Here is a 22,145-nt window from a genome sequence, read left to right as displayed (position 1 = left end):
CCATATTCTTCTTTGTTCACAAGTGCATTACTAGTTGTAAATGTGGTAGCATTTTTGCTTTCATTCCCAGCTGAGTTATACCTTCCCGAGACTCTAAACTGTTATGTAATGAATGAAACCAGAGGACATCTCTTTCAAAGTGCTACAGAGGGCCAAAAATACCTTTATTATGATTTTCCCCCCCCCCATTTCTACCTTTTGTATTTATAGTTTTCTGTCAAGAACTTTACATGAGGGAGTCTAAAACACTGGAGACCACAACTGCTTCTCTGAAACAAAACTGAGAAAGGGGTTAAAATCAAATTGTCTACAAAAAAAAATTAAAATAAAATAATTGGGATGACTAATGATTGAATTAAAAAAAACAAAACAAACAAAATCACAGTAATTAAATGTCAAGAAGTACTTTGAATAAAATTCTTTCATTTTACAATGTAGATAAAGATTTATTTGCAGAAGCGGCCAATACAGGTGATCAGAATATGAATCTGTCATCTCAATCAATCATAAATGCATTTTGTCAAAGCGTATCAGAAAAATTTGTTGCTCTACACACACAAACACACACACTCACACTTTTATTTCTACATCTCATAAATACAATCAATCTGATATACAAATATTTGGATAGATTCATTTTTAGCGACATTTAAAATGCAGTTTGAATCCCGGTTCTTGTCGTTCTGCAGACCACCTCTCGATAAGATCATTATTCAGTTTCTTGCGAGAGAAACTCGAGCTCGCTTGGACGAAAAGACCCTGTGGACACTTCGTTAAAATTGATGGGCAGTTGAAATAGGTATTTGAAACGCGCAGCATCCTAACACTGCAGACTTTCATTCTTCTCTACATCATCCATCATGCTTCCATTACTGAAGGGCGACTGAGAAAAAGCAAAGGGGATAGCAGACGAAGCAGTACCAGTCTCCATTTGACAGGACACCAAAGAGCTGCACATAAAAGTCCAAAATCTGGATTTAAAAAAAAAAAGAAAGACAAAGTGCCGCTCTTCTACCTGTCACACATACAAGCAATCACAGGCATCTGGACTTGAGACAGAATCAAGAAAAGGGATGATCATTCTGTTAACAGTGTTACGTTTGTGCGGAAGCCGGGTAGCTTTAGAGGATCGACGCATTTACTGTACATTAAATCAAACCTACATGAATGTACAATTTGTGTATGAATGCATCCACAGATCAGCCTCCATTTTTTAACTGTCAGTTTTCTATTTGGATGCGAGAAAAAGCCCTTCATGGACACACGCCTGTGTCAGAAACACATCAAAGTCAGTAATAGTTACTGAACAGGGGAGGGGGGGAGAAAAAAAAAAAAAAAAAAAAAAGGAAAAAAAAAAAGAAAAAGAAAAAGGTTGAGTTCTGACATGACGGATAATGTGATTATACTCTTCTTAGGTACAGGCAGGAAGAAGGGTCCTTAAGACATAAAGCAGTTTGTTCATGTGCTTCTTTTACTTTCAGCTAGAATCCTCTGCTATCCAACAAGTCTGCCTCTTTCAGTGGGATGTTCTTTACTTCATCACTGGGTACTGACGTGGACCGCCCAAACGACCTGAGCGTACTCCTGATGGTGCACTTGTCTGAGGAAAAACAGCAGCAAGGAAAGGTGATTGTAGGGTGAAAAGTAGCAAAACACACAAAAAAAAAAAAAAAAAAAAAAAAAAAAAAAAAACCCACACCAACCCCCCCCCCCCCAAAAAAAAAAACCAACCTGTAAAAGGTCTCTCACAACTGTGAAACTTTGGAGTTCATACCTGTGCAAACTGTGAGGGGTTATAAAAGGTGACGCCCCCAGCAGGTGCATTCCCCTGGGCTTGATCGCTCTGTCCAAAGACAAGTTCAGTTACTGAAGTGTGTGTGCAGTGTCACACTAACATCACTTTAGAGCAGAGATGGAAAGCAAGACACAACTCACAAACAGATTTGACCAAAGTATAAAATACAGTGGCTTGCAAAAGTATTTGGCCCCCTTGAACTTTTCCACATTTTGTCACATTACAGCCACAAACATCAGGCAAGGTCTATGGGCAACTGACTGCACTCAGACTAAAGGGGGCTGAATAATTACGCACACCCCACTTTTCAGTTATTTATTTGTAAAAAATGTTTGGAATCATGTATGATTTCCGTTCCACTTCTCACGTGTACACCACTTTGTATTGATCTTTCACATGGAATTCCAATAAAATTGATTCATGTTTGTGGCTGTAATGTGACAAAATGTGGAAAAGTTCAAGGGGTCTGAGAACTTTTGCAAGCCACTGTAGAAGCCAAGGAAATGAGAGGAAGCAGTAAGGACACGAGGACACAGCGAGGCAGCATTACAGATATATATGTGTATGATACATATGTGACCACATTTTCCAAAATATACATCATGCTGTTTTGAAGAAGAATTAAAACTATTGCGTAAAACTGTAAAGTCAATATGAAAAACTCTACTGTGCTCATAAATCACATGGGAAGTAGGATTTTTTCCCCCCCTCTATTTCTTTATAATCAGATTTTTTTCTTGCAACCAGAGACTAACCCCCTGCTGGCCACTGGAAAGAATGCAGATTTAGGACACTTTCATATTGACTTCCCTTTTTAGATCAGATGACATAATTTTACACGCACTAAATCTTAAACCAAATAAATTAAATGATGCCTGAAAACATCAGACAACATGATAGCATGAATCTGTATTTATGTGTAATTTTATGGCACTCCAATTGATGTCAAGGCAATTCATTCTAAATCTCAATACTTTTAACTTGCTAACAGGACTAGGTTAGACAGAGATGACAATCTTTTGAGAACTAGAGGTATGGGACTGGGAGTGCTGCAGTCAATCCATTCAATAAAAACAATATATAACCAAAGTTAATAGAATTCTCATCTTTTCTACTCCACAGAAGTGTGAACACTTTTTTTTTGGCGACAATTATATAACTATACTCCGATTTTATTGTCCATTTGTGTTATGTTGAGTTAGTAATGGTGAAGACAACAGGCAGGGTTTAATAGGCAAAGAAGCTTTGGGTGGGTGCAGTGAAGCATGCTACTAGTGATGTGGAGTGAGCTACAAGGGTGGCAGGCAGGGGTGAGTTAACTTAAAGCCCAGCTAGAGGTACCTGGTTTAAATGCTGACTCACTTCGCGTGATAAAGAACTCATTGAACTAGAACGTGACAGCTACAGACAGCAGGAGGAAAATTAAAAAAAACAAACAAACCCATTTTAATAACCTGGCATGCACTGGATTAGTTTTCAGAATGAAAATGAATAAATCAGCATAAAACCATGGTTCATAGAAAAACAGACATGGAAAGAATTATATTAGACCAGCACATGGAACAGAGTATTATTTATCAAGGCGTTTCACATGAATATGAGGAAAGATTTTAATTCTACATGCATATAATATCATGTTCTTTCGCTCCTACATTAATATTACAAAGAGCAAAGTGCGCACACTGGCCACTGGCAGTCGAGCATCATGTTTCAGTTGCATTATGACAGGAGGCTTAGGCTTACCTCTCCAGAATGGGAGCCATCCGGCACTGTAGGACCTTCTGGGGCAGGTGGTAACAACATTGGGGTGAACATCTAGACAGATTTTTAAAAAGCGCAACAGAAGAAGTTTGGATAAGTAGAGCTGTTGCTTTGTACTTATTGATGACTGCCTTACATTCTTTCTCAGTATGCTGCTTATGTTTTGTCTTTTTAATGCATTTTTTCACTTATCTTTTAAAAATGAAGAACAGGAGTAAAGTTCATGATTATAAAGAATGATGAGGATTACTAGTAAAGAGTAGAGATACCTGTGGACCAGCACTGGTGTTTGGTGAGTTCTGCTCCTGATTGCCTCCTTCACTGCCTTCCAGAGGTTGTTGATCATCGGGAGCTAATCCAGGGATACAAATAAACATAGAATTACTTCAATCTTTAAAAGCAGAAAATCCTCTACAGCCACCAAATGCTGCTGGTGAATACAAGTTATTATGCCATCTTGCACATGACACACACCTGAGCTAGGCACAAACAGGTTAGTAGGAATAGGCATTGGTGCCAAAGGAGCAAAGATGTCCGCTGGAGCAGGAGCTGGACCGCCAGGTTTAGCAGCTCTGCTGGGGTTCAAAACATCCACGTATCTACTCTTTGTGCCTGAGAGGGAACAAACACATCTGAGTTAAAAGCGCCCTATAAGAGAAGACATGCTTCTACTTTTAGATGCATTATGCAAGGCGAAGGATGAGGTTTGTTTAGCCAAAAGCCACTCTGAGTAATCCTCATCTCACCTGCCTTCCTGGAAAACATGTTGACAGGAGGAATACTACTCGGTGGTGCAGCAGGCCCTCCAGGACCAGGAACTTGAGGCATCTTGGGGAAGACAGAGGGTGGTGGCGGAGGTGGCTTGCTCTAAAAGTTTAGAAGAAAAACTATTAGAAGTGTTCAATTTGTAAGAATTTCAGGCTTTCTGCACACTACAGGTCCAGCCTGGAGAACACATTTTCAATTTTACAGACCTCCTCCTCAGGCTCGTTCAAGTCGACCCATCTCTGCTTCTTTTCATCCCACACAATCTGACAAAGATCACAGCACTCTCATATTGGCCGCATGTACAAACAAGTGTATGAAATTTGTAGAACAGGTAATGTAAACAAGAAAAAAAAAAGAAAAAAAAAAAAAAAAAAAAAAAGGGTGAACGTGTAAAAGCTATAACTTACAGACTTATTTTTGTCATCTGGCAAGTGAGCTTCATTCTTTCCTTTCCCAATGATCCAACCCAGCCAGCCAACCCCTTTCTGTGTGTGTAAAGATAATAAGTATTCTACTTAGCACAGTGACCACAGTGCACACTGAAAACCTGAGAGCCAGTATGTAAAACTGAACCTTTTTTGGAGAGTCCTTCTTGACTTTCTTGGCCTCTTCTTTAATGGGCTGCTCGGGGATTGAGGGTGGAGGTGGAGAGGCTTGCACCACAGTTGAGTTGCTCCGCTCTCTTCCACCAGAGTGAGTAGAAGACTCCGAGGTGGTACGGGAGCGGCGTCCTGATGACTGGATGACGGAAAATACCAGAAAACACAGATATAAATGAAATGCATAGACCTCCAGATACAACCTCTTTTAATCATCATATAATTTTTTTAAACTTATTACACAGGGATGGTGTTTTATAAATACTGACTTGATTCCTGATATCTTTTTATCTGTTTTAGGAAAACACATACAAGTAAAACATCAAAACATTGATTAATTTCTAATTTCCCAACAAGAAAATCTAAATGTGTTTTGAATGTGTGCCCCTCTCTTATGTCGTATATATTCCTCCTGTTTGTTATTTATTTGTTCTGTCTTAATATTTCTATTGTATTCCTGCACAGTTTGTGTGAAGCACCCACAATTTTTTTATACCTGTACAAAGACAACAAAGGGCTATTCTATACTGTTCTAAAAATCTATTGTTAAATAGATGGGGTATGTCAGAATAAAACTACTAGGCCTAGATTTAAGTTCTTCCAGGATGTCTTGGTGAAAACATTTATTCCACTGCAGATAATGGGCTAAATCAGATTTTTTTTGTTAAATGAGAATATTAGAAGCAACAAAGTAAACCTAGCAGCAAAAGCTGCATTCTGGGAAATGCAGACAGCAGGTTTTAACTTTGCTATAATCTCTTGATCTTCATCTTTAGTTTTTAAAAACTAATCAGGCCTACTTTTTAAGCAAACTGTAGTGATTTGGGGACATTTTACAAAAAAATCTAAAGCCAATCTAAAAATAATGTCTTGTATACAATTAGCAGCGTTGCCTTGTTTCTGAGCGGATATGCATAGACAGCCAGTCTTTTATTGCTCATTTTCAGTTCTGATAATGACTAATATAAACTAGAACTGGACAAATTAAGTAGAATTACACATGCTAGCAGTTGAAATTAGAGATGGCACGATACCACTTTTTTTTTATGTCCGATACAGATATCATAAATTTGGATATCTGCCGATACCGATATGAATCCGATACAGTGTTTTTTAATCAACAAAACTGTTTTTTTTTAAATATCTTGCTGCATTTTGTATAAGTTCATACTCAAGTTTAAAACAACAACTACACTAAAGCTATTCTGTTATACCTGTATGCAAAAAAAAAAAAAAAAATTTCATAGTTCAGCAATACTGATCAATCTAATAAACTTAAACCTACACCATCCTCCCTATTCTGGTATTTTAAAGAGTACTTAGCGTAAATATTAAGCAACCTAACTAATAGGGTTCCAACTCCCAGCAACAACAAAAAAAAAAAAAAAAAAAAAAAAAAAAAAAAATAGGGAACCACCCCTCACGCTCCACCTCATGATGCTTAATCGACGTAATCAACCTTAATTTGATGCAGTGTGAAAAAAAATACACAGAAATCAATTATTTTTCAAGAAATATTAAATAGATTCAACATCTTTCTTCAACAAAATTGCAGACTGCACAGATGGTACCTTCCCAAAGGAAAAAGTACTATAGCTTACTAGGGTATATTAGACTTAACAGTTACTATATACAGTAATTGACTTCTATTCATTTTCCATCAAATTAAAATTTTGGGTGTAAGATTTGGATAATTATTTATTAAAAGCTAGACATTTTAAATGAGAATAAGAAAGAAAAGTATGTCTTTGTGCCCCCTTTTCCCTGTTAATGCCCTATTGGCCCCCCTGGCTAAACTTTGCTAGATCCACCCCTGCACAGTTACAGCCGTCAGCTACGTAGAAAAAAATCCTCGAGTAGAAAGTAATATTAAATACATTCTAACAACAGCTGATCAAGCTTAAACGTGCTGCTGTTGTTCAGCCGCTGGTTTCCTCTTTCTGGTGCAAAGTGGGCCAAAAACAAACCAGAGAGATGGACTCGCGACAGAAAAGCCGATCAGCTGATCGTTAAGCAGTTTCATGATTGAAGTAGCAGCAAGAAGAGGCAGTCGCTTGTTAAGCTTAACGCAGGAATGCTTTACAAACATTCAGAGATGGACTTACACACTTGCTTTACTTCTCTCGGGGATAACTTTGTCGGAGATGAAATGCCGGGTTGCTAGCGAAGCTCCACATGCTATCCAGACCACCGACAGGTCCCGCATGCCACAGCCGCTCTATCACGTGATGCATACTGCTCCGACGTGCTAACGTTCTGAGGCGAGTTACGGCGTGTTGCAAGTTTTGTGAGGTGCTTTCGTGATATTTAATGGATCGGATTACATTTTTTATTTTTCTCCGATATCCGATCCAGTAATTTAGGTCAGTATCGGACCGATACCGATACGTAATATCGGATCGGTCCATCTCTAGTTGAAATACAAACATACCAAATGCAATGACGATTGTGAAGTAGTCCGAGGTCTCCCGTGACCCTGCAGAAGTAAACATTGTATAAGGCTCTTTACAAAAAATAAATAAATAAAAGTTAGCAGATACCGACCATCTTAGCCATCTGATCATAGAAGTCTTTCTGAGGAGTCAGTGAGGTCCTACGTGGTGAGGATGGCATTGACTGGATGTTCGGCATCTCTACTGGGGACCGCGGTGGCTGTTCTACAGGTGGCATGTGCCCAGGAGAAGGGGGCATGTGCGGAGGCATGTGCTGAGGTTGGAAAGTGGGAGAAGCAAAGCCAGGACCCTGTGGGGGGTAGTTTGGGAAGGGAATCTGGGCTTGTGGTCCGCTAGTGGGGACCGGATAGTACTGGGGCACATCACTGGAAGGCGAGAACTGAGGAGGAGCCATTCCATCTTGGAGAATGAAAGTGGAAGCTAAAAGAGAATACAACAGATGAGATTTGATGTATTTTAAATGTACCTGACATTTCAGATAAATAAAAAAAAATGCACCAAAGGCCCCCTAAAAACAAACAAACCTGGAGGCATCAACTGGACTCCCTGTGGTGGAGACCCAGGCAGTAATGAGCTCATGAGTGGGTTATCAGGGGCTGGGTTATCTAGCGACATGCTGTTTGGTGGGCTCGGATGGTCCAAGTCAGAGCTAGGGCTGCTGCACTCAAACTGTATCGGAGTTGTTCTGTCTGCATTGTACGTAATCAGACCCGTCTAAGAAACACAAAGCATCAAACATTTGTTTGATCGACACAAACTATTAAAAATGTTCACATAATTATTATACACAGCCTAATTTTTTTTTTTTTTTTTTCTATTCAGAAGAAAAGTTTACACAACCTCCCTATATGACAACTGCTTATGTCACAACAGAACTAGAGTACAATGTTTTTCCTTCTCCTCACTTTCATCTGTCCATCCAGCTGTCTCAGGCGAATCAGCCATTCCGGCTCAACGAACAACTCCTGCTCTGGTTTCTCCTTCAGTTGTGGATCGAAGAACCGCAGCTTTTCAGACATCTGTTGGCAAACAGTGTAACAGTAACCTTTGTCTGAATGCAACGCTGCAAAGTATTTAAGTGACTATATTTAGGCAAAAATCACAGCTAAAGAGGAGAATAAGTGTATACCTGTATGATCTGACTGATGAAAACGGGGGAGTAGTAAGAAGGCTGCACGAGGACGGTCTTCGAGATAACTTCGCAATAATGGAAGGCCTGAGCGCTCAAGCCTGCCTCAGCCAAGCGGCATGCATAGATCAATTTAAACACCTAATGAGAAACAAGAAGAACAGAAGAGAGTGATACTTCTTAGTAATATAACATGATAAACATCACTGTAAATAATGCAGTCGTGTATAAAGTTCTTGGTTTATACATCTTATTTATTGGTTTGTCAACTGGTTTAAAAAAAAAAAAAAAAAAAAACTCACTTGGAAATTTGGCAGCGAACAAGGTTGGGAGCCTAGAGACTGAGCATACTCATAGGCTTCAGTCCTTTGGATTGCTTCATTAGTCGCAAATTGAGAAAAGGGCAAACTGAAAAAACAAAGATGAGGTTACACATGTTTACTATAAAATGTGAGGACTTAAATTTAACATCTTGGAGCTACGTGGGTGTGGTTATTGCATTAACCTGTGGTTGGAGCCAATCAGGACCATCTTTGTGCTCTTCTTTGTGAAAACGCCAAGACCAACTTGAGCCATCAAATAACAGAAGTGTGCTGCATCAACCAGGCCCTTCGAAGCTGGCGTGAGACAAAATGAGTGCAGACAGAGTTTAAGGGTGCATGTTTGTTGCCAGCGCTCTTGATTACTGAATTCTTGACAAAACCCTACCAAGTGTGTCGCCCATGGTGGTAATTGTGCGAGTATCCAAATCCAGGGTGTGTGTGAGGTTTGACAGCACCATGGCCAAATGAGGACGCCAGTCTCCCCACTTCTCCTCCCCGCAGCACTGTGTGGGAACAAGACATATGTTAGCCAGGGCAAAATAAACACGCCTTTTTTTTTTTTTTTTTTTTTTAAACAAGTGTCTAAAGCTACAGTACATACTGGAAGCGATTTATTGCCACCAGAGAAAGTGAATGATATTTGGCACCTTCAAGTGACTACAGGTGAAGTGGGTAGGACCTGCAATAAGCTTTCAGGCAAGTGACTGAAGAGACTACCAATGAGAGTGAAGAATACCATTGAATGATATATGGCCTGCTAGTAAATATATTAGAGGGTCATCTAGGCAATCGGAGCCTGTCCACAAGTGACTGAAACACTTCCAGTGTGTTTGGAGGAGGGTAAAACAACACTTACGGTGGCTGACGCAGGCATCCTCCCCGACATCAGCTGGTATACTGTCTGAAGAGGGTCATTTATGGGCAAACTGTTAGCAAACCTACACAACAAAGACACACACACACACAAAATAATATAATAACAATCATAGAACAAATAGGACCAAAGTTAATTATTCTCACATCTGATTTCTTTACCTCGTCATGACTCGGGCATGAGTCCTGTTGTCCATCTTACTGGCCAATAGCAGGGCATGGCCCCAGAGACCTCCCTTCATGGCTGCTTCTAGTGCATCCTAATTCAACAACGTTCAGGTATTTAAAATCTTGCAAGTTAATACCTCATACTGCATTTCTTATGTACAATTTTACCTTCTTTCGGCCAAACAGCAGCAGCTCCCTGAAGCGTTCTGTTTCTTTGCCAAAATTTTCTGGGACAGTCATGAAAGTGTCCGACAGTAGAGACAGTGGTCCGGCTCCAGGCTCTTCCTCGGCTCTCGCCAGTGGCTCGTTATTAAAATCAATCAAGTTGGCTTCATTAGGACTCTTGCCGGGAAGCCAGACAGAGCGATGCTCCTTCAGCAAGAGGTCAGCAATATCTGTGCCCACAACAGTCTGAGGAAACAGTACGAGTTAAAACGTTGTCTCACGCAAATGTGAAAAGCCACAGTCTTGCCTTAATTTCAATGTATGGTAAGTTTAGTGGTGCCTGCACAGTCTTACCCCATTCTGTCTACATAGCAGCATGATGAAGTCCCAGAGGAGGCGGGCAGAGTCTCTGTCTAAGAGGTTGTTATCACGGGAACACTCCAATGCTTTGTTCTGGGAGAATTTAATCACGTCCACCTTGTGAGTCTCTTCCCTGATGGACAAGATGCAATATTAAAACAGAAAAGCAGTCAATGATGCATTCAATATAAATAGGGAGTTTTAGGCTCTGGCTAGGAATTAGATTTATTTCATTGCTGTTACGGCCCTGGCCATAAGCTGAATCCTGGTGGCCGTTTTAGGTTTTTTCTGTCTGTGTCTTTAAGAGGCTCTTCAGGTTCTTCCTAATTGGAAAGCTGGCTGCTGCTGATTGGCTTCTTGATCATGTGGCTGCTTTGAAAATCCCTCACCAGCAGTTCTCCCGGGGCAGCAACTGACAGCAGCAGCAGCAGACCCGACCATGGCCTCCAAAACCCTCTGTGATTTTTGTGCTTTCCTGATTGAGCTTTGTAAATAAATAGATTATGGATCACATGTAAATAGGGGCACCGTTTTCTCCTGTTTATTCAGTTAGGGGTAGCACCTGTCGTTTGTTTGGTTTGTGTTTCACCTAGGTTTTAGGTAGCACCTCCCTTTTTGAATGTTTGTTATTTTGGCGTTTGTTCACCCCAGAGTTAAGCTTTCAGTTTGGACAAAACAACCTTTCACTTGAAATTTGGCTTCTGGGTATGGTTTTGGGGACAAGGGTGGCGTCACTTCCTTTTTGTCTACAGCTTTTGGTTGGCAGTTTTCTGGTAGGGTAGGGGGTATACTAGCCACAATGACTTTTGATGTGGATGGTTTTGCACAACGGCCCACCATGGATAAGTTGCAATGATGCACGAAGGCAGATTTGTTGTTGGTGGCTAATTTGTTTAATGTTAGTGTCCCCTTAAATGCACAAAAAGCAGAAATTAAGCAGTGTATGGCAGAGCAGCTGGTAGAAAAGGGGATAACTGCAAAGGTGAAACCTCGACTGGTTGATGCTTCTGAGAATTTGGTGGTGGATGTGGGAGCAGAAGCTGCAGCAACCATCCCACAAGCTGTCAGTGGATGGATGACACTGGGGCGGAGGCTCCTGCTGCCATTTAGGTCCCAAACATTGAACCAGCCGGTCAGTTACAGGCAGGAATGGTTACAGAGGATATCAAGCTCGCCCTTTGCCTGAAAGAGGTCGAGCTTGAGACTAAAGCCAAAGAAGCTGAGCTTATGCATCCCCGCGTAAGGGCTATGGAGCTGGATCCTTCCCAGGAACACAATGCTATGTCTACCCCGTGAGCAAAACTTCCGAGACATTCTCCTCTGACCAGTTCAATGCAAGTAAACAAGTTGCCTTAGGGTCACCTTTCAGAGAAAGTGAGGTTGATTCTTACTTTAACGCCTTTGCATCACAACCACTTTAAAGTGGCCCAGTGGTTAGCTGCGAGTAAAGTGAAGGATTTTATTAGCTAAGAGAATTCGTCCTATTGGAAGAATTCAAAATGTGTCTCCCTGAGAATGTTGTTGTGTATCTCAATGAGCAAAAGGTGGTTTCTAAAGCTGCTGTTCTCACAGATGAGTTTTCGTTTTCAGCTGTGCACCATGAAAAGGTTTCTCCTAAGTGTCAAACGCGCCCTGATCTAGTTCCCATGACTCGTCGTGAATACTTTTATTGCCGTGACACTGGACATCTCATTGCTAATTGTCCGTTGCTTTGCCGCAAAGAGCAAGCTCAAACCTCGAAAAAGACAAAAAGTGTTGGTTTCGTTCGGTCGGTGTCCGCTCCTAATCCCGTCAGTGATGAACCAGGAAATGACTGCCTTGACAGCAGTTACTGACCTTTCATTTCAAAAGGGCTCGTCTCACTGAGTGGGAAAGAGGAAGATAATGTGCCGATTGCAATTTTGCACGACACTGGGGCTACCCAGTCTCTCATTTTGGAGAGCGTGGTGCTGACGCTCTCGTATGAGGAGTGAAAATGAGTGTGTTATGGGCTCCGATCGAGAAAACACTAAACACCACTAATTTGAGGGATTTTCTTTCTCCCAAGTACTGAAAACTCAGTGTAACCACCTCTGAAGTTTTCTGATCAGTTTGTTTGTGCAGTGCATTGTCTGAATAGTAGCATGTTTTGTGCTTGGGGTCTGCTCTGTCTTGCTGCCCACAGTAACTGTCCAATCATGGCTGTGGTGCCCTTGTGGGATTAATAGGAATAGGCTGTAGGTTTTTTTTTTTTTTTTTTTTTTTTTTAAATGTACATATCTTCTTGTACTGAAGAGAATGAAGCTCTATCCTGACGTAGCTGAAGCTGTTATGTTCTTCTCGTCCAACTTGGAAAGCAGCTTTCAGTTTGGGGATGACTACTGTGGAGAACATGTCTGAACCACCCCACATAAAATCATCTACATGACATGCAAGTACCCCTGTCACCTTATAGAGATCATCTAGCCAGTAGAAGACAGCTGAATCTACTTTTGACACTGTGCCCCCCAGCTTCTGCATGGTTTCTTTCACCCAGTTTTACCTGCATAATGAAGCATCTGCCAGGCCATAAACACATTTATTCAATTTCATGTAGTTCCTTTGCTCTGTGCTTCTACCGGTGGTAACTGAGCCAGTTTACGCAGCTTAAATGTGTTAACGCCGCCATCATGATTAAGGCGATTAAATTTTTTTAACGTACTCAACCAGTCTAGCTTTGGGTACAATGCCCACTGGTGTTTCCTTGAGTGTGCACACCCACCTTGTTGATATACATTTCTGACCCTTGTCTTTCTCCTCTTTAAACACATCGTTTCTTTTCCAGTTGTCAAGTTCAGTTTGTTTGGCTTGTGAGAAGATGTCTTCCTTCACCACTAATCTTTCATCTCTGTCTGTGCATGACTTGGCATCTTCAGACGGTGTCACTTGGAGGTTGTTTATTTGCTGCACATTAATGGAACCCATAGATCCAGCAATTTCCTCGGGCTCACTGTACTCCATGTTGTACCACTTTGTGTTTCCCAGTGGCTTTTCCTGCTCGACTGATTATTTTTCCAGCATATGTTTGACCCGTTTCTTTGTCTGTGTATTTAATTATTTGTCCAACTTTAAGTTTTAGTCCTTCTATATCTGTGGTTGAGTGGGACAGTGTAGGACCTCTTTCTCTAGCTTGTACTGGATCACAGAAGGACTGTTTTCTGTAGTACCAAGCAGTTCATTTTTTGTTGATACCATCTCCTCACGTTTGCTTTCAAAAATCGTGTTCCTCACCAAGTACCACTGCTGGGGTCTTTAAAAGATTTTCATCTGTTTTAATCTGATTTTCCTCTTCAGTTTCTTCCATTTTCACTTGTGGTTCATCCACTTTTCTGAGCCTAGACTGGGGTACTCTGACATAGGTTCCTCCACACCTGGCAAATATTACTACACCTTGGCCAATGACCACACCTGGACCTTTCCACTCATGACAATCTCTCCTTTTATAATGGACTTCGGCCCCAATTTCATATTTGTCAACAATGGATTGCAGCTGTTTGCGAAAAGCTCTTCGTATCTCTCAGAGCATTCAGCTTTCAATGTTAGTCCAATAATCAAAAAATTGACATTAGAAGTCCAACTTTAATGGTCGCCTTCCTTTGCACAACCACCGAAAAGCCAACCCTCCAGACTTCTACTCCCCCCTTTTCCACCTGCGTGTAGCCACCCCCTCCACAGGACACTTGTGCAGTAGGTTACATACATCTTAACACAAAGAAGGTAGAATTCCCTTACTTGACAAGAGGTCCAGGGAAACCTCGCAGTTCTGCCTGATCAGTGGTATCCTGCAGCATGGTCTATAAATACAGGCAAAGGATATAATAATTCTTCAGATGTCCTTCAGATTATGGTCATACACATATACACACACACACACACACACACACACACACACACACACACACACACACACACACACACACACACACACACACACAAATCCACAGAAGCATTCAGTCTAAGTTTACGGGCAAATGCTAACAGTTACTTCAGGGCTTCTATCAGAAGATAATGGATATCATCAATACTGTTCCATCTGCTCGTCATTTTTTATGAATGAAGATAAATTCAAATTAACAAGAAGTTAAATCACTGTTAGACAACAGCTGATGGTTTTGAGACTGCATTCTAGCTAATGCAATCTCTCTTTTGCCCTTCGCACAGGATGTTTACCTGCATACTGCTCAAAGGTTATTGCTCAGTATTACTGGGACTATGAGCAGACATCTCGTCTCTTTCCTACTTTATGGGAAAAGCTGTCTGAATCAACCCATACAATCTAGTGGTCTTTAAGTGTCAGTGATTTCAGATCATTTAGTGTTGTACATTTAACATTTTGTGTCTGCTATAGTAAATCCGCCATAATCTTAATGAGATAAATAATGGGAAATAGAAAAAAAGGAAGAATTTTTTCCTTAAAAGACACACAGCTCATTAGTTTTAGTGCTGCTTATTTTGCTAGGTTTATTGAAACCGGAGTAATACAGTTTCAGGAACATCTTCCAAAAGACCCAAAACAAACAAACAAAAAAAGCCAACCAAAAAACAAAACAATATATCAATGAAATATGGTCTGTTAAAGCCATACCTCAAGGTTGTGGATGTCAACTAAAGCAGGCTGCCCTGCTGAGGGCAGATTTGGCAGAACCTGAACAAGATGTCCACCAGGTCCAAAACGAGCACAGCGGTGTGGTATGGTGAACTTTTCTGGGGTTGCAGGACGAGGAGGGGCTAGAGGAGAAAAAAAACAAAGAGAATCAGACCATTCAACTCAGCTAAGGACCCTTAGAAATGAAAAAAATGCTTCAAAGAGTGATGCAGCACTTACGCTGCTCAGGGGCAATCCAGGTGCTTTCGGTGGTATACCCAGAGGGATAGTACTGGCTATAGTTGTGAGATGCATCAGTCTGATCTGGGTACTGCCCATAGGAGTAATCCACAGCCAGAGTGGATGATGTGTTATCATATGCTGCTGACACCAAGTCAGGCTGGCTCCTGTACACTTGGCTCTGTAACAAAGAGAGAATTATTATTTATAATGCAAATGAAACATTTAAAAAAAAAATAATAATAATACATGGAAAAAGAATTTGTAAATTAATTTTTGCTTTAACAATATTTCTACAGTGATTACTCATAAATTTTGGCCTGGTCTCCATTTGTGGTTCAGCCAGATAACTGCATACACAGAATACTTGTGAGACATATGTGGGAAAAAAAATTGCCTGTTGCGATCGTGAGCTGAAGCTACTCCGTCTGCTGTGGTGACTGTGGGAGCTGTGGACTGACTGTTCACTGTGGACACTGCGCCGGTCAAAGTCATCACCATAAGCATCTCCCTGACGACGGTAGTCCTCATCAAAGCTAGCATCGTAACCAGGATAGTACTGCCACTGGTCCTCATAGCCAGCCTTCCTGTGAGTGAAATGTTGTAAATTGAATTTAGATTTTCTTTTTCCATGAGACACGCATGAACAATAACACTTCTTACACTGCCTTTTATTACTCACTGTAAATGTACATTAATATTATAACAACTCCATGATGTCCAAACAGTATTCTCTGCATACCTGGTAGGATACATAGATTGATTGCTGTAGCTGTCTCCCCTTCTGCTATCATCATAAGCCCAGTAGGACTGGTCATAGTATCCTCTATATCTGGGGTCATAGTGGCCATAGTATCCTTTACGCAGAAAATATGAAACGGAGACAGGGAAAGACATGAATTAAGAAAAAAATAAATAAATAAATATTCAAAGCTTTCAACACTATGAGCTACAAGCCATACCTCCAAAGTACTTGGCATAATTTGCATAATAATCACTATAGGCACTTTGGTTTGCTCTGTGGTAATCCTCGTGATAGCCTTGCCTTAAGGGGAGAGAAAAAAAACAATTCAAAGATAAGGTAATGATGAATGAAGTAGTACAATGTATTAACACAGATTTTTTACATCCAACAAAACCAACATCACAGCAGGGAAGTCTTTAACTTGCAAAATCCTCTTAAGATACTTAAAAACTCAATTTATAAATCAGAAACACGTGAAAAGACAGTACACACCATTCAAGTAATCTTGTGAGTTTCACTAACCTGGATGATGGCCTGTCAGAGTACTGGCTGGCTCTAGAGTTAGGACGCTCCGGCTGAGGCTCTCTGTACTGGTAGTTTGTATCACGATAACTTTGGGTCTGCCCCTCATATCTGCCATACCAAGGATCTACTCTGTTCCTGTATGGTCCTGCCTAAGAGATAAGAGCACCAATAGAAATTGGGAAATAAATATTCACATGCTAGGTTAAATAAAAGGACACCTTATACTTACTTGATAATATGGCTGTGCTCTAGGATCCCCAGATGGAGGTGGGTATTGGCCAGAAGGATATGGTGCTCTGCTATCTGGGTAGTCTCCATAATTATTATAATAGCCACTATACATCTGACCCGGTGCTGGTGGAGGCCCATAGCCTTGATGGCTTCCTGCAGAGGACGGTGGGCGAGGTGGCTCCGCAGGAGTTGTCTGTGGAGCCCCTGGAGGACCTTGAGGCCCAGGAGGAGGAGCATTTCCTGCAGATGGCCCCTGTATTGGAGCAGGATACTGGTAACTGGGGGGTTGTGCTCCACTCGCTGTAACAGGAAGAGCATCTTTTTGTCCGTGCTGTGCAGCCTGAGAATCTAATACCTTAGGAGGTTCTGCTGGGGGCTGCTGGGTGTTTGGAGCCGTTTGAGAGGGTGCTGGTGGTACCTGTGTGGTAGATGAAGAAGTTGGAGTCTGGACAGAGGCATTCCCTTCCACTTTTAGAGCATCTTTGGTGACCTGTAGGTAAAATCCATTACTAGATTGTGGAGACTCGTGAAGAGAGGAAGGGTGTCCAGAAGCCTGGCTCTGGGCTTGTGATTGGTGCATAGAAAAATCAAGCAGTTCATAATTTGATGGCTGATTATGATTAGAGGAAGGATCATTCACAAGAGAAGTTTGCAGATTAACTTGGAGAGCAGAGTTACTCTCTCCAGCCACTGATTGACCCCTTGAAAGAGGAGGGCGGACAGGCTGGGGATGCGGCGATGCTGTGATTTCTGATGTCGTAGCTGCTGTGTTGTCTCGAGTCAGATTGAGTGGACTCTGATTAGAAGCCGAAACACTGAAGCTCAGGATTCCAGGAGAAAAAAGTGGATTTTGATTACATGTTACTGAAGCTGGTTGGGAGGTAGTGGGACCCTGCCCCTGTGCAATCAATCTCACAGGTGGGGTAGTTTCCCTAAGGCTACTTTGAGTGGCTGCTTGAGGAGTGGTACTAGGGGGAATCACACTGTAATTGGACACTGGCGGGGCAATGAAAACAGGTTGGTGAAGCGAGCCAGACACAAGGAGAGATGCATAGCCCAGGTTGCCTTGAGAGTCACTTGGCTCTGCCTCACTCACCTTTGGCGGGTTCTCTAGATTCTCTGAGTGCTGATGCGAAGGTGGCTGGGTTCTTTGGGAGGGCTGCAGGTCCAGTGGACCATCCTCTGGAGGTTGGATAACATCAGCACTTGGCTCTCGTAATGGGGCAAGAACTATTGGGGCAGCAGGGGCGAGGAGGATGTTACCGCCCAAGGTCGTAGGATCATTCTGAGCCCACAGAGTAGTGGCAGGACTCTCACAGGGCTGATTAACTCCATGAGCACGGGATGAAGGTCGAGAGTGAGAATAGACCACTGGGTGTGTCAAAGGAGGTACGGCACCTCCAGCACCTGCAGGCAAAGGGTGACCTGAGCCATAAACATTTTCCATATTGTCTGGTGGCTGCTCCATATTACCTGGTGTACAATCTGCACCCCCTTCTGCTACCATTTTAGCCCTGTCAACCTCAGCAGGACGCACCCCGACCCCATGTGAGCGCACAGGTTCGAAAGAGCTGTTAGCACTGGCCTGAAAGATACCGGTTGGTTTGGGAGGGCTAGGCGTGGGGGGCCACATTTGCTCCAGAGAGCTCTGCTGTACACCCACATCTCCAGCTGGAGAAGTGTCAATCTGTTCAAAGTAGCCTCCAGCTGCAGCTGCAGCGACAGGCTGATTAGGATCATCAGAGAGTCGTGAGCTTTCCTGTTGAATAAAGGTGCCCACCACCCCCTGATGTCGACGAGTGCCTGTTCCACTCCCATGGCTCATGTTGCTGTAGTTGGACGACACACTGGCAGATCTCATTGGTCTGGGAATTGAATCTGGAGTCTCCAGGTTGGGTCCAGTTTCAAACTGCTCAGCACTGTGGGGTGCAGTAGCAGCAGTATTACTATGGATTTCACTGGGTAATACTTCTTGGTTTGGAACACACTCCAAATTCTCTACATGGTCAAACTGTGAATCCGATGGCTTCTGAGCATTTCCCTGTGATGGTTGATTGCCATCGATCATGTAAGGTACTTGTGAGTGATCTTGAAGAAAAGCTCCTTGGTAATCTGAAGAAACATCTGCATGACTACTGTGTGCCTGCTGGTTGTTGTGAAGTTGAAAAGTTCCAGCAATACCATTTACTGCCTTATTTCTCTCTGCAGACAGCGTTTCCTCATTTTCCACATCATTGTCTTTGAAGAACATTGAAAGTGTACCGGATTCCTGGTAATGTGGAAGTGGGGCTGGGACAGTACTAGAACTAGGCCCAGGCCCAGTACTGGTTGCAGGCTGAGATCCAGCAGCGTCAAGAAGGGGCTGAGGATGACCCATACCAGTACCCATTTGATGGTAGCCCGAGTCCTGTGGGGGCGGGTTAAACCAAAGATCTGGTGCAGCAGAGCTCTGACTGAAGTAACTCTGTGTTTGGAAATGGGAATTATGCTGTTGGGGACCATTTGGGTCTGGCCACTGAGAAGTAGGAGGTTTTAGTGGATTTTGAGAAGGAAGAGAAGCCTGATTCTGAAGATGTGCAGGTTGGGTCGGAGGGGTAGGGGTGTTGTGAAGGGGTGATGGGCTGTGGGAGGGGTACATCTGGGTTTGTGGAGGCATATAAAATGGCTGTGGTACAGGGTCACTAGTAGGCTGGAAATAGTTCTGAACTGATGGGGGGCGACTTCCGTGATCAGGGGCCCACTGGGAAGAGGAGGTGGTGACCGGTGGCAGTGGCTGGAAGGGCACTGGCAGAGGACCAGACTGTCCTTGAAATTCAGGGTTCAAAGGTGTCTGCCTAGGTTCTGAGGCTGTAGCCATAGGTGCTGACTCTGTGGATGCAGATGGTATCTGTTCTCTTGAATTAAAATATCCCTGTTCATTATGTGAGGATACGTATCCAGTTGGACCAAGGGGTGGTGTACTGTGAGGGTTGAAGAGGGTCACTCCAGAAGCAGCAGCTGTGGCACCCTCCAGTGTCTGTGGTTGCGGAGGCAGCCCTGAGCCAGGTTGAGGGTACATGGCATTAGATGGTGTTTGCACTGGTGCAGGGTTGCTGTTAGATACTGTTGGGAGGCCACCTGCAGCCATAGGGGGAGGAGCTCTACTAAAAGCAAAAGGGTCTGTCATGGGTTGAGCAACAGGAGGCATTGTGGCAGGAGCTGCAGCAGCATGCTTGTAAGGCCTGGTCCTGCGGAACATATTGGGCCCAGAAGGAGGAGGGCCAGAGGCTCCTGGTCGTCCAGTCCGGGGAGGGGGCTGCATGTCCGCAGAGTTAACAGGTCCGAGGACCAGGTCACTCTAAGAGATCTCACTGAAGACTGAAGTCAGGCGTAGCTGAATAGAGACAAGAAAGAGGAAGTGATTAACAAAAAGCCCTGCCTCTTTGGGATACTTTACCACACCTTTGTTTGCATTTTAGCCTGTGGTCCTATTCAAACCAAACGTACAACGTGGCAAGTTCTACATCAGCCCTCAAGATGCTGTGGTGGGTAAATACATATAGTGCTCAATTCAATACAACACACTTGATTTACTGTAATGCATACTTGGTATACTAGTATACTATCTACTGTTAATTAAATGGTCTGTAGAGCATTTGATGGTCATCTTACTGGTAATATATTATGAACCAAAGCACTGATGTAAGTCTATACACTTGTATAGTGTATATCACCCAGGTGAGGAAAATATAATATATGAAATTTATGAAAATTTCCTTAAAAAAATAAACAAAAACAGGAAACTTAAATTAACATCACAGATCTCATGGAGGCTGCAAAGTTGAGTAGCTAAATAGTTTCTTTAAAAAGAAAAAAAAAAGCACCTGCTTTTGCGTCAAATGCAGCTTTTAGCAGAAAGTCAAACTGAACTGCTCTACTGACAAGAGACCACAGTGCCATTGCATCTATAGTTGTTTCTTGAGTTCAGGTAAGGATGAAATCAGCCAAACAGGGGTGGAAGCTATGATTAAAATTATTTACACTTAGCATTAACTGGTAACTGTCACATGAGTCGTGCCACTACCCTTGTACAACATGTGTACACTTTTCTCAGTTGAAATGCAAAAGTTAATAGTGGACAGTCATTTAAATCACGCCACTACGTAGTATTAAGATCAAGGCCATGTATATTATTTGTCAAACAGAGATACTGAGCGTGTCTCAGTAGGAAGTTGAGTCAAGCTAACACGGCCTGTCAATAAGCATTTCAAATGCTAGATGTTTGGAGAGAAAGAAGACACGGAACTAATGTAACGTAGGGAAGTACATTTGGCCAGACGGGCTCTACCGGGGAGATCCCGGATCTTCCCGGCGCTCTAGGATATAAATTTACCAAGAGCCGTTGCACCCTCTTAAGCTTCGTATCGTTAGCACCGCAGATCTGCCAACTTAGAAAAGTCACAAAGTTAGCGTTGTTAGACATACGCTCCCTACTTCTTATCACTACTTGCCAGTTGTTCCAATATAGATGGCTGCTAAATCTCTTTGGTCTGGCACGACATTGAGATAGTGTTACACATTAAGCGACAGTCGGGTAAAGGTCCGGTGATTGGTACAACAGCTAACGGGAACCGTTCGGTGCTCCGTATGTCCCAAACGCCGGAGCCAGCAAATCACTAACATCTAAAGTCTGCCCGAATTCGTCCTTACACCAGCAGTTCTGTGAGTAACGAAAGGCGTAAAATTTCGGCACAAACTCAACATTGACATGGTTACACCGCGATAAGTTACAAGTCGCTGGCCACTCGTCGACCATAATTTAACAGGTTCACAGTCTGGTCAGCTAGCATTAGCACTGCTGCTTACTTAGCATTCCTGGCTAACTAGCCTGCGCTAATCACAAGGTAACAGTTCCCTGCCTGCCACAGACACCAGATTAAAACACCTAGAGTAAAACATTGTTAATTGTGTTGCAGATATACTCTTACCCGCTGTCGGAAATGTGTACAGAAATGAATAAATTCTTACAAGTATGCTGGAGTGTGACACACCGCCACCATCTTCAATGAACACATCCTACTAGGCTACGTGTACAAGCAGCGTCACGGGCCAAACAACGACTGCGTCGCAAGAGGGTGGGGGTTATTAAATACCCTTTCCGTATATTTATCATCAGATTCTTTTTGAGTGCAAAATTAATTGAAATATGGTATTTTGACGGCAATGCTATAATGAAAACACTAAATAGTCGTGTTTGACTTGGACATGGAAACTGCAACACAATTTTAATGTACTTAAAGGGGAATAAATAGGGACTCCAGATTCTAATAATGACATACCCTATGATATATCAAGTTCATGCTAAGCTATGTGTGCAATAAAAGACTATAACAGGCTGCTCGTGTTGTGTGAGGCATTATAATAGACT

At 42.4% G+C, this 22,145-nt stretch overlaps 2 protein-coding genes across 7 annotated transcripts in view; one reads left to right on the top strand and one right to left on the bottom strand.

Annotated features, from left to right (window-relative positions):
- Positions 1–130: 130 nt before the first annotated feature.
- Positions 131–21,847, bottom strand: sec16a (SEC16 homolog A, endoplasmic reticulum export factor). 5 transcript variants are annotated; one of them, XM_082542181.1, is made up of 31 exons: positions 21,746–21,847; positions 16,737–20,111; positions 16,505–16,656; positions 16,200–16,282; positions 15,980–16,094; positions 15,635–15,824; positions 15,238–15,418; positions 14,998–15,140; positions 14,145–14,206; positions 10,389–10,527; positions 10,038–10,280; positions 9,864–9,961; positions 9,685–9,766; positions 9,214–9,331; positions 9,011–9,122; positions 8,808–8,913; positions 8,506–8,646; positions 8,282–8,395; positions 7,901–8,090; positions 7,468–7,796; positions 7,355–7,399; positions 4,898–5,062; positions 4,732–4,809; positions 4,531–4,587; positions 4,303–4,423; positions 4,031–4,168; positions 3,826–3,908; positions 3,539–3,610; positions 3,137–3,196; positions 1,775–1,843; positions 131–1,600 (listed from the first exon to the last, which is right to left on the bottom strand). In XM_082542181.1, exons 2-31 carry the CDS (start codon positions 20,037–20,039, stop codon positions 1,532–1,534), a joined length of 6,858 nt encoding a protein of 2,285 aa, XP_082398307.1. In that variant the 5' UTR covers positions 20,040–20,111; positions 21,746–21,847; the 3' UTR covers positions 131–1,531. The 5 variants fall into 5 exon arrangements, 4 of the variants coding, with proteins under 4 accessions (XP_082398307.1, XP_082398309.1, XP_082398308.1 ...); XM_082542183.1 differs by having other exon boundaries at positions 3,158–3,196; XM_082542182.1 differs by having other exon boundaries at positions 21,706–21,790.
- Positions 21,113–22,145, top strand: part of notch1a (notch receptor 1a) — a 61,783-nt gene continuing 60,750 nt past the window's right edge. For both annotated transcript variants that reach the window (XM_082542180.1, XM_082542179.1), the window contains exon 1: positions 21,113–21,439. The gene's annotated coding sequence lies outside the window, so the exon portion shown is untranslated. The remainder of the gene's footprint in view (positions 21,440–22,145) is intronic.

This window comes from Aulonocara stuartgranti (assembly GCF_965226115.1).
Source record: "Aulonocara stuartgranti genome assembly, chromosome: 7".
In the NCBI taxonomy this organism is placed as follows: domain Eukaryota; kingdom Metazoa; phylum Chordata; class Actinopteri; order Cichliformes; family Cichlidae; genus Aulonocara; species Aulonocara stuartgranti.
This window is presented reverse-complemented; position numbering and strand designations above follow the sequence as displayed.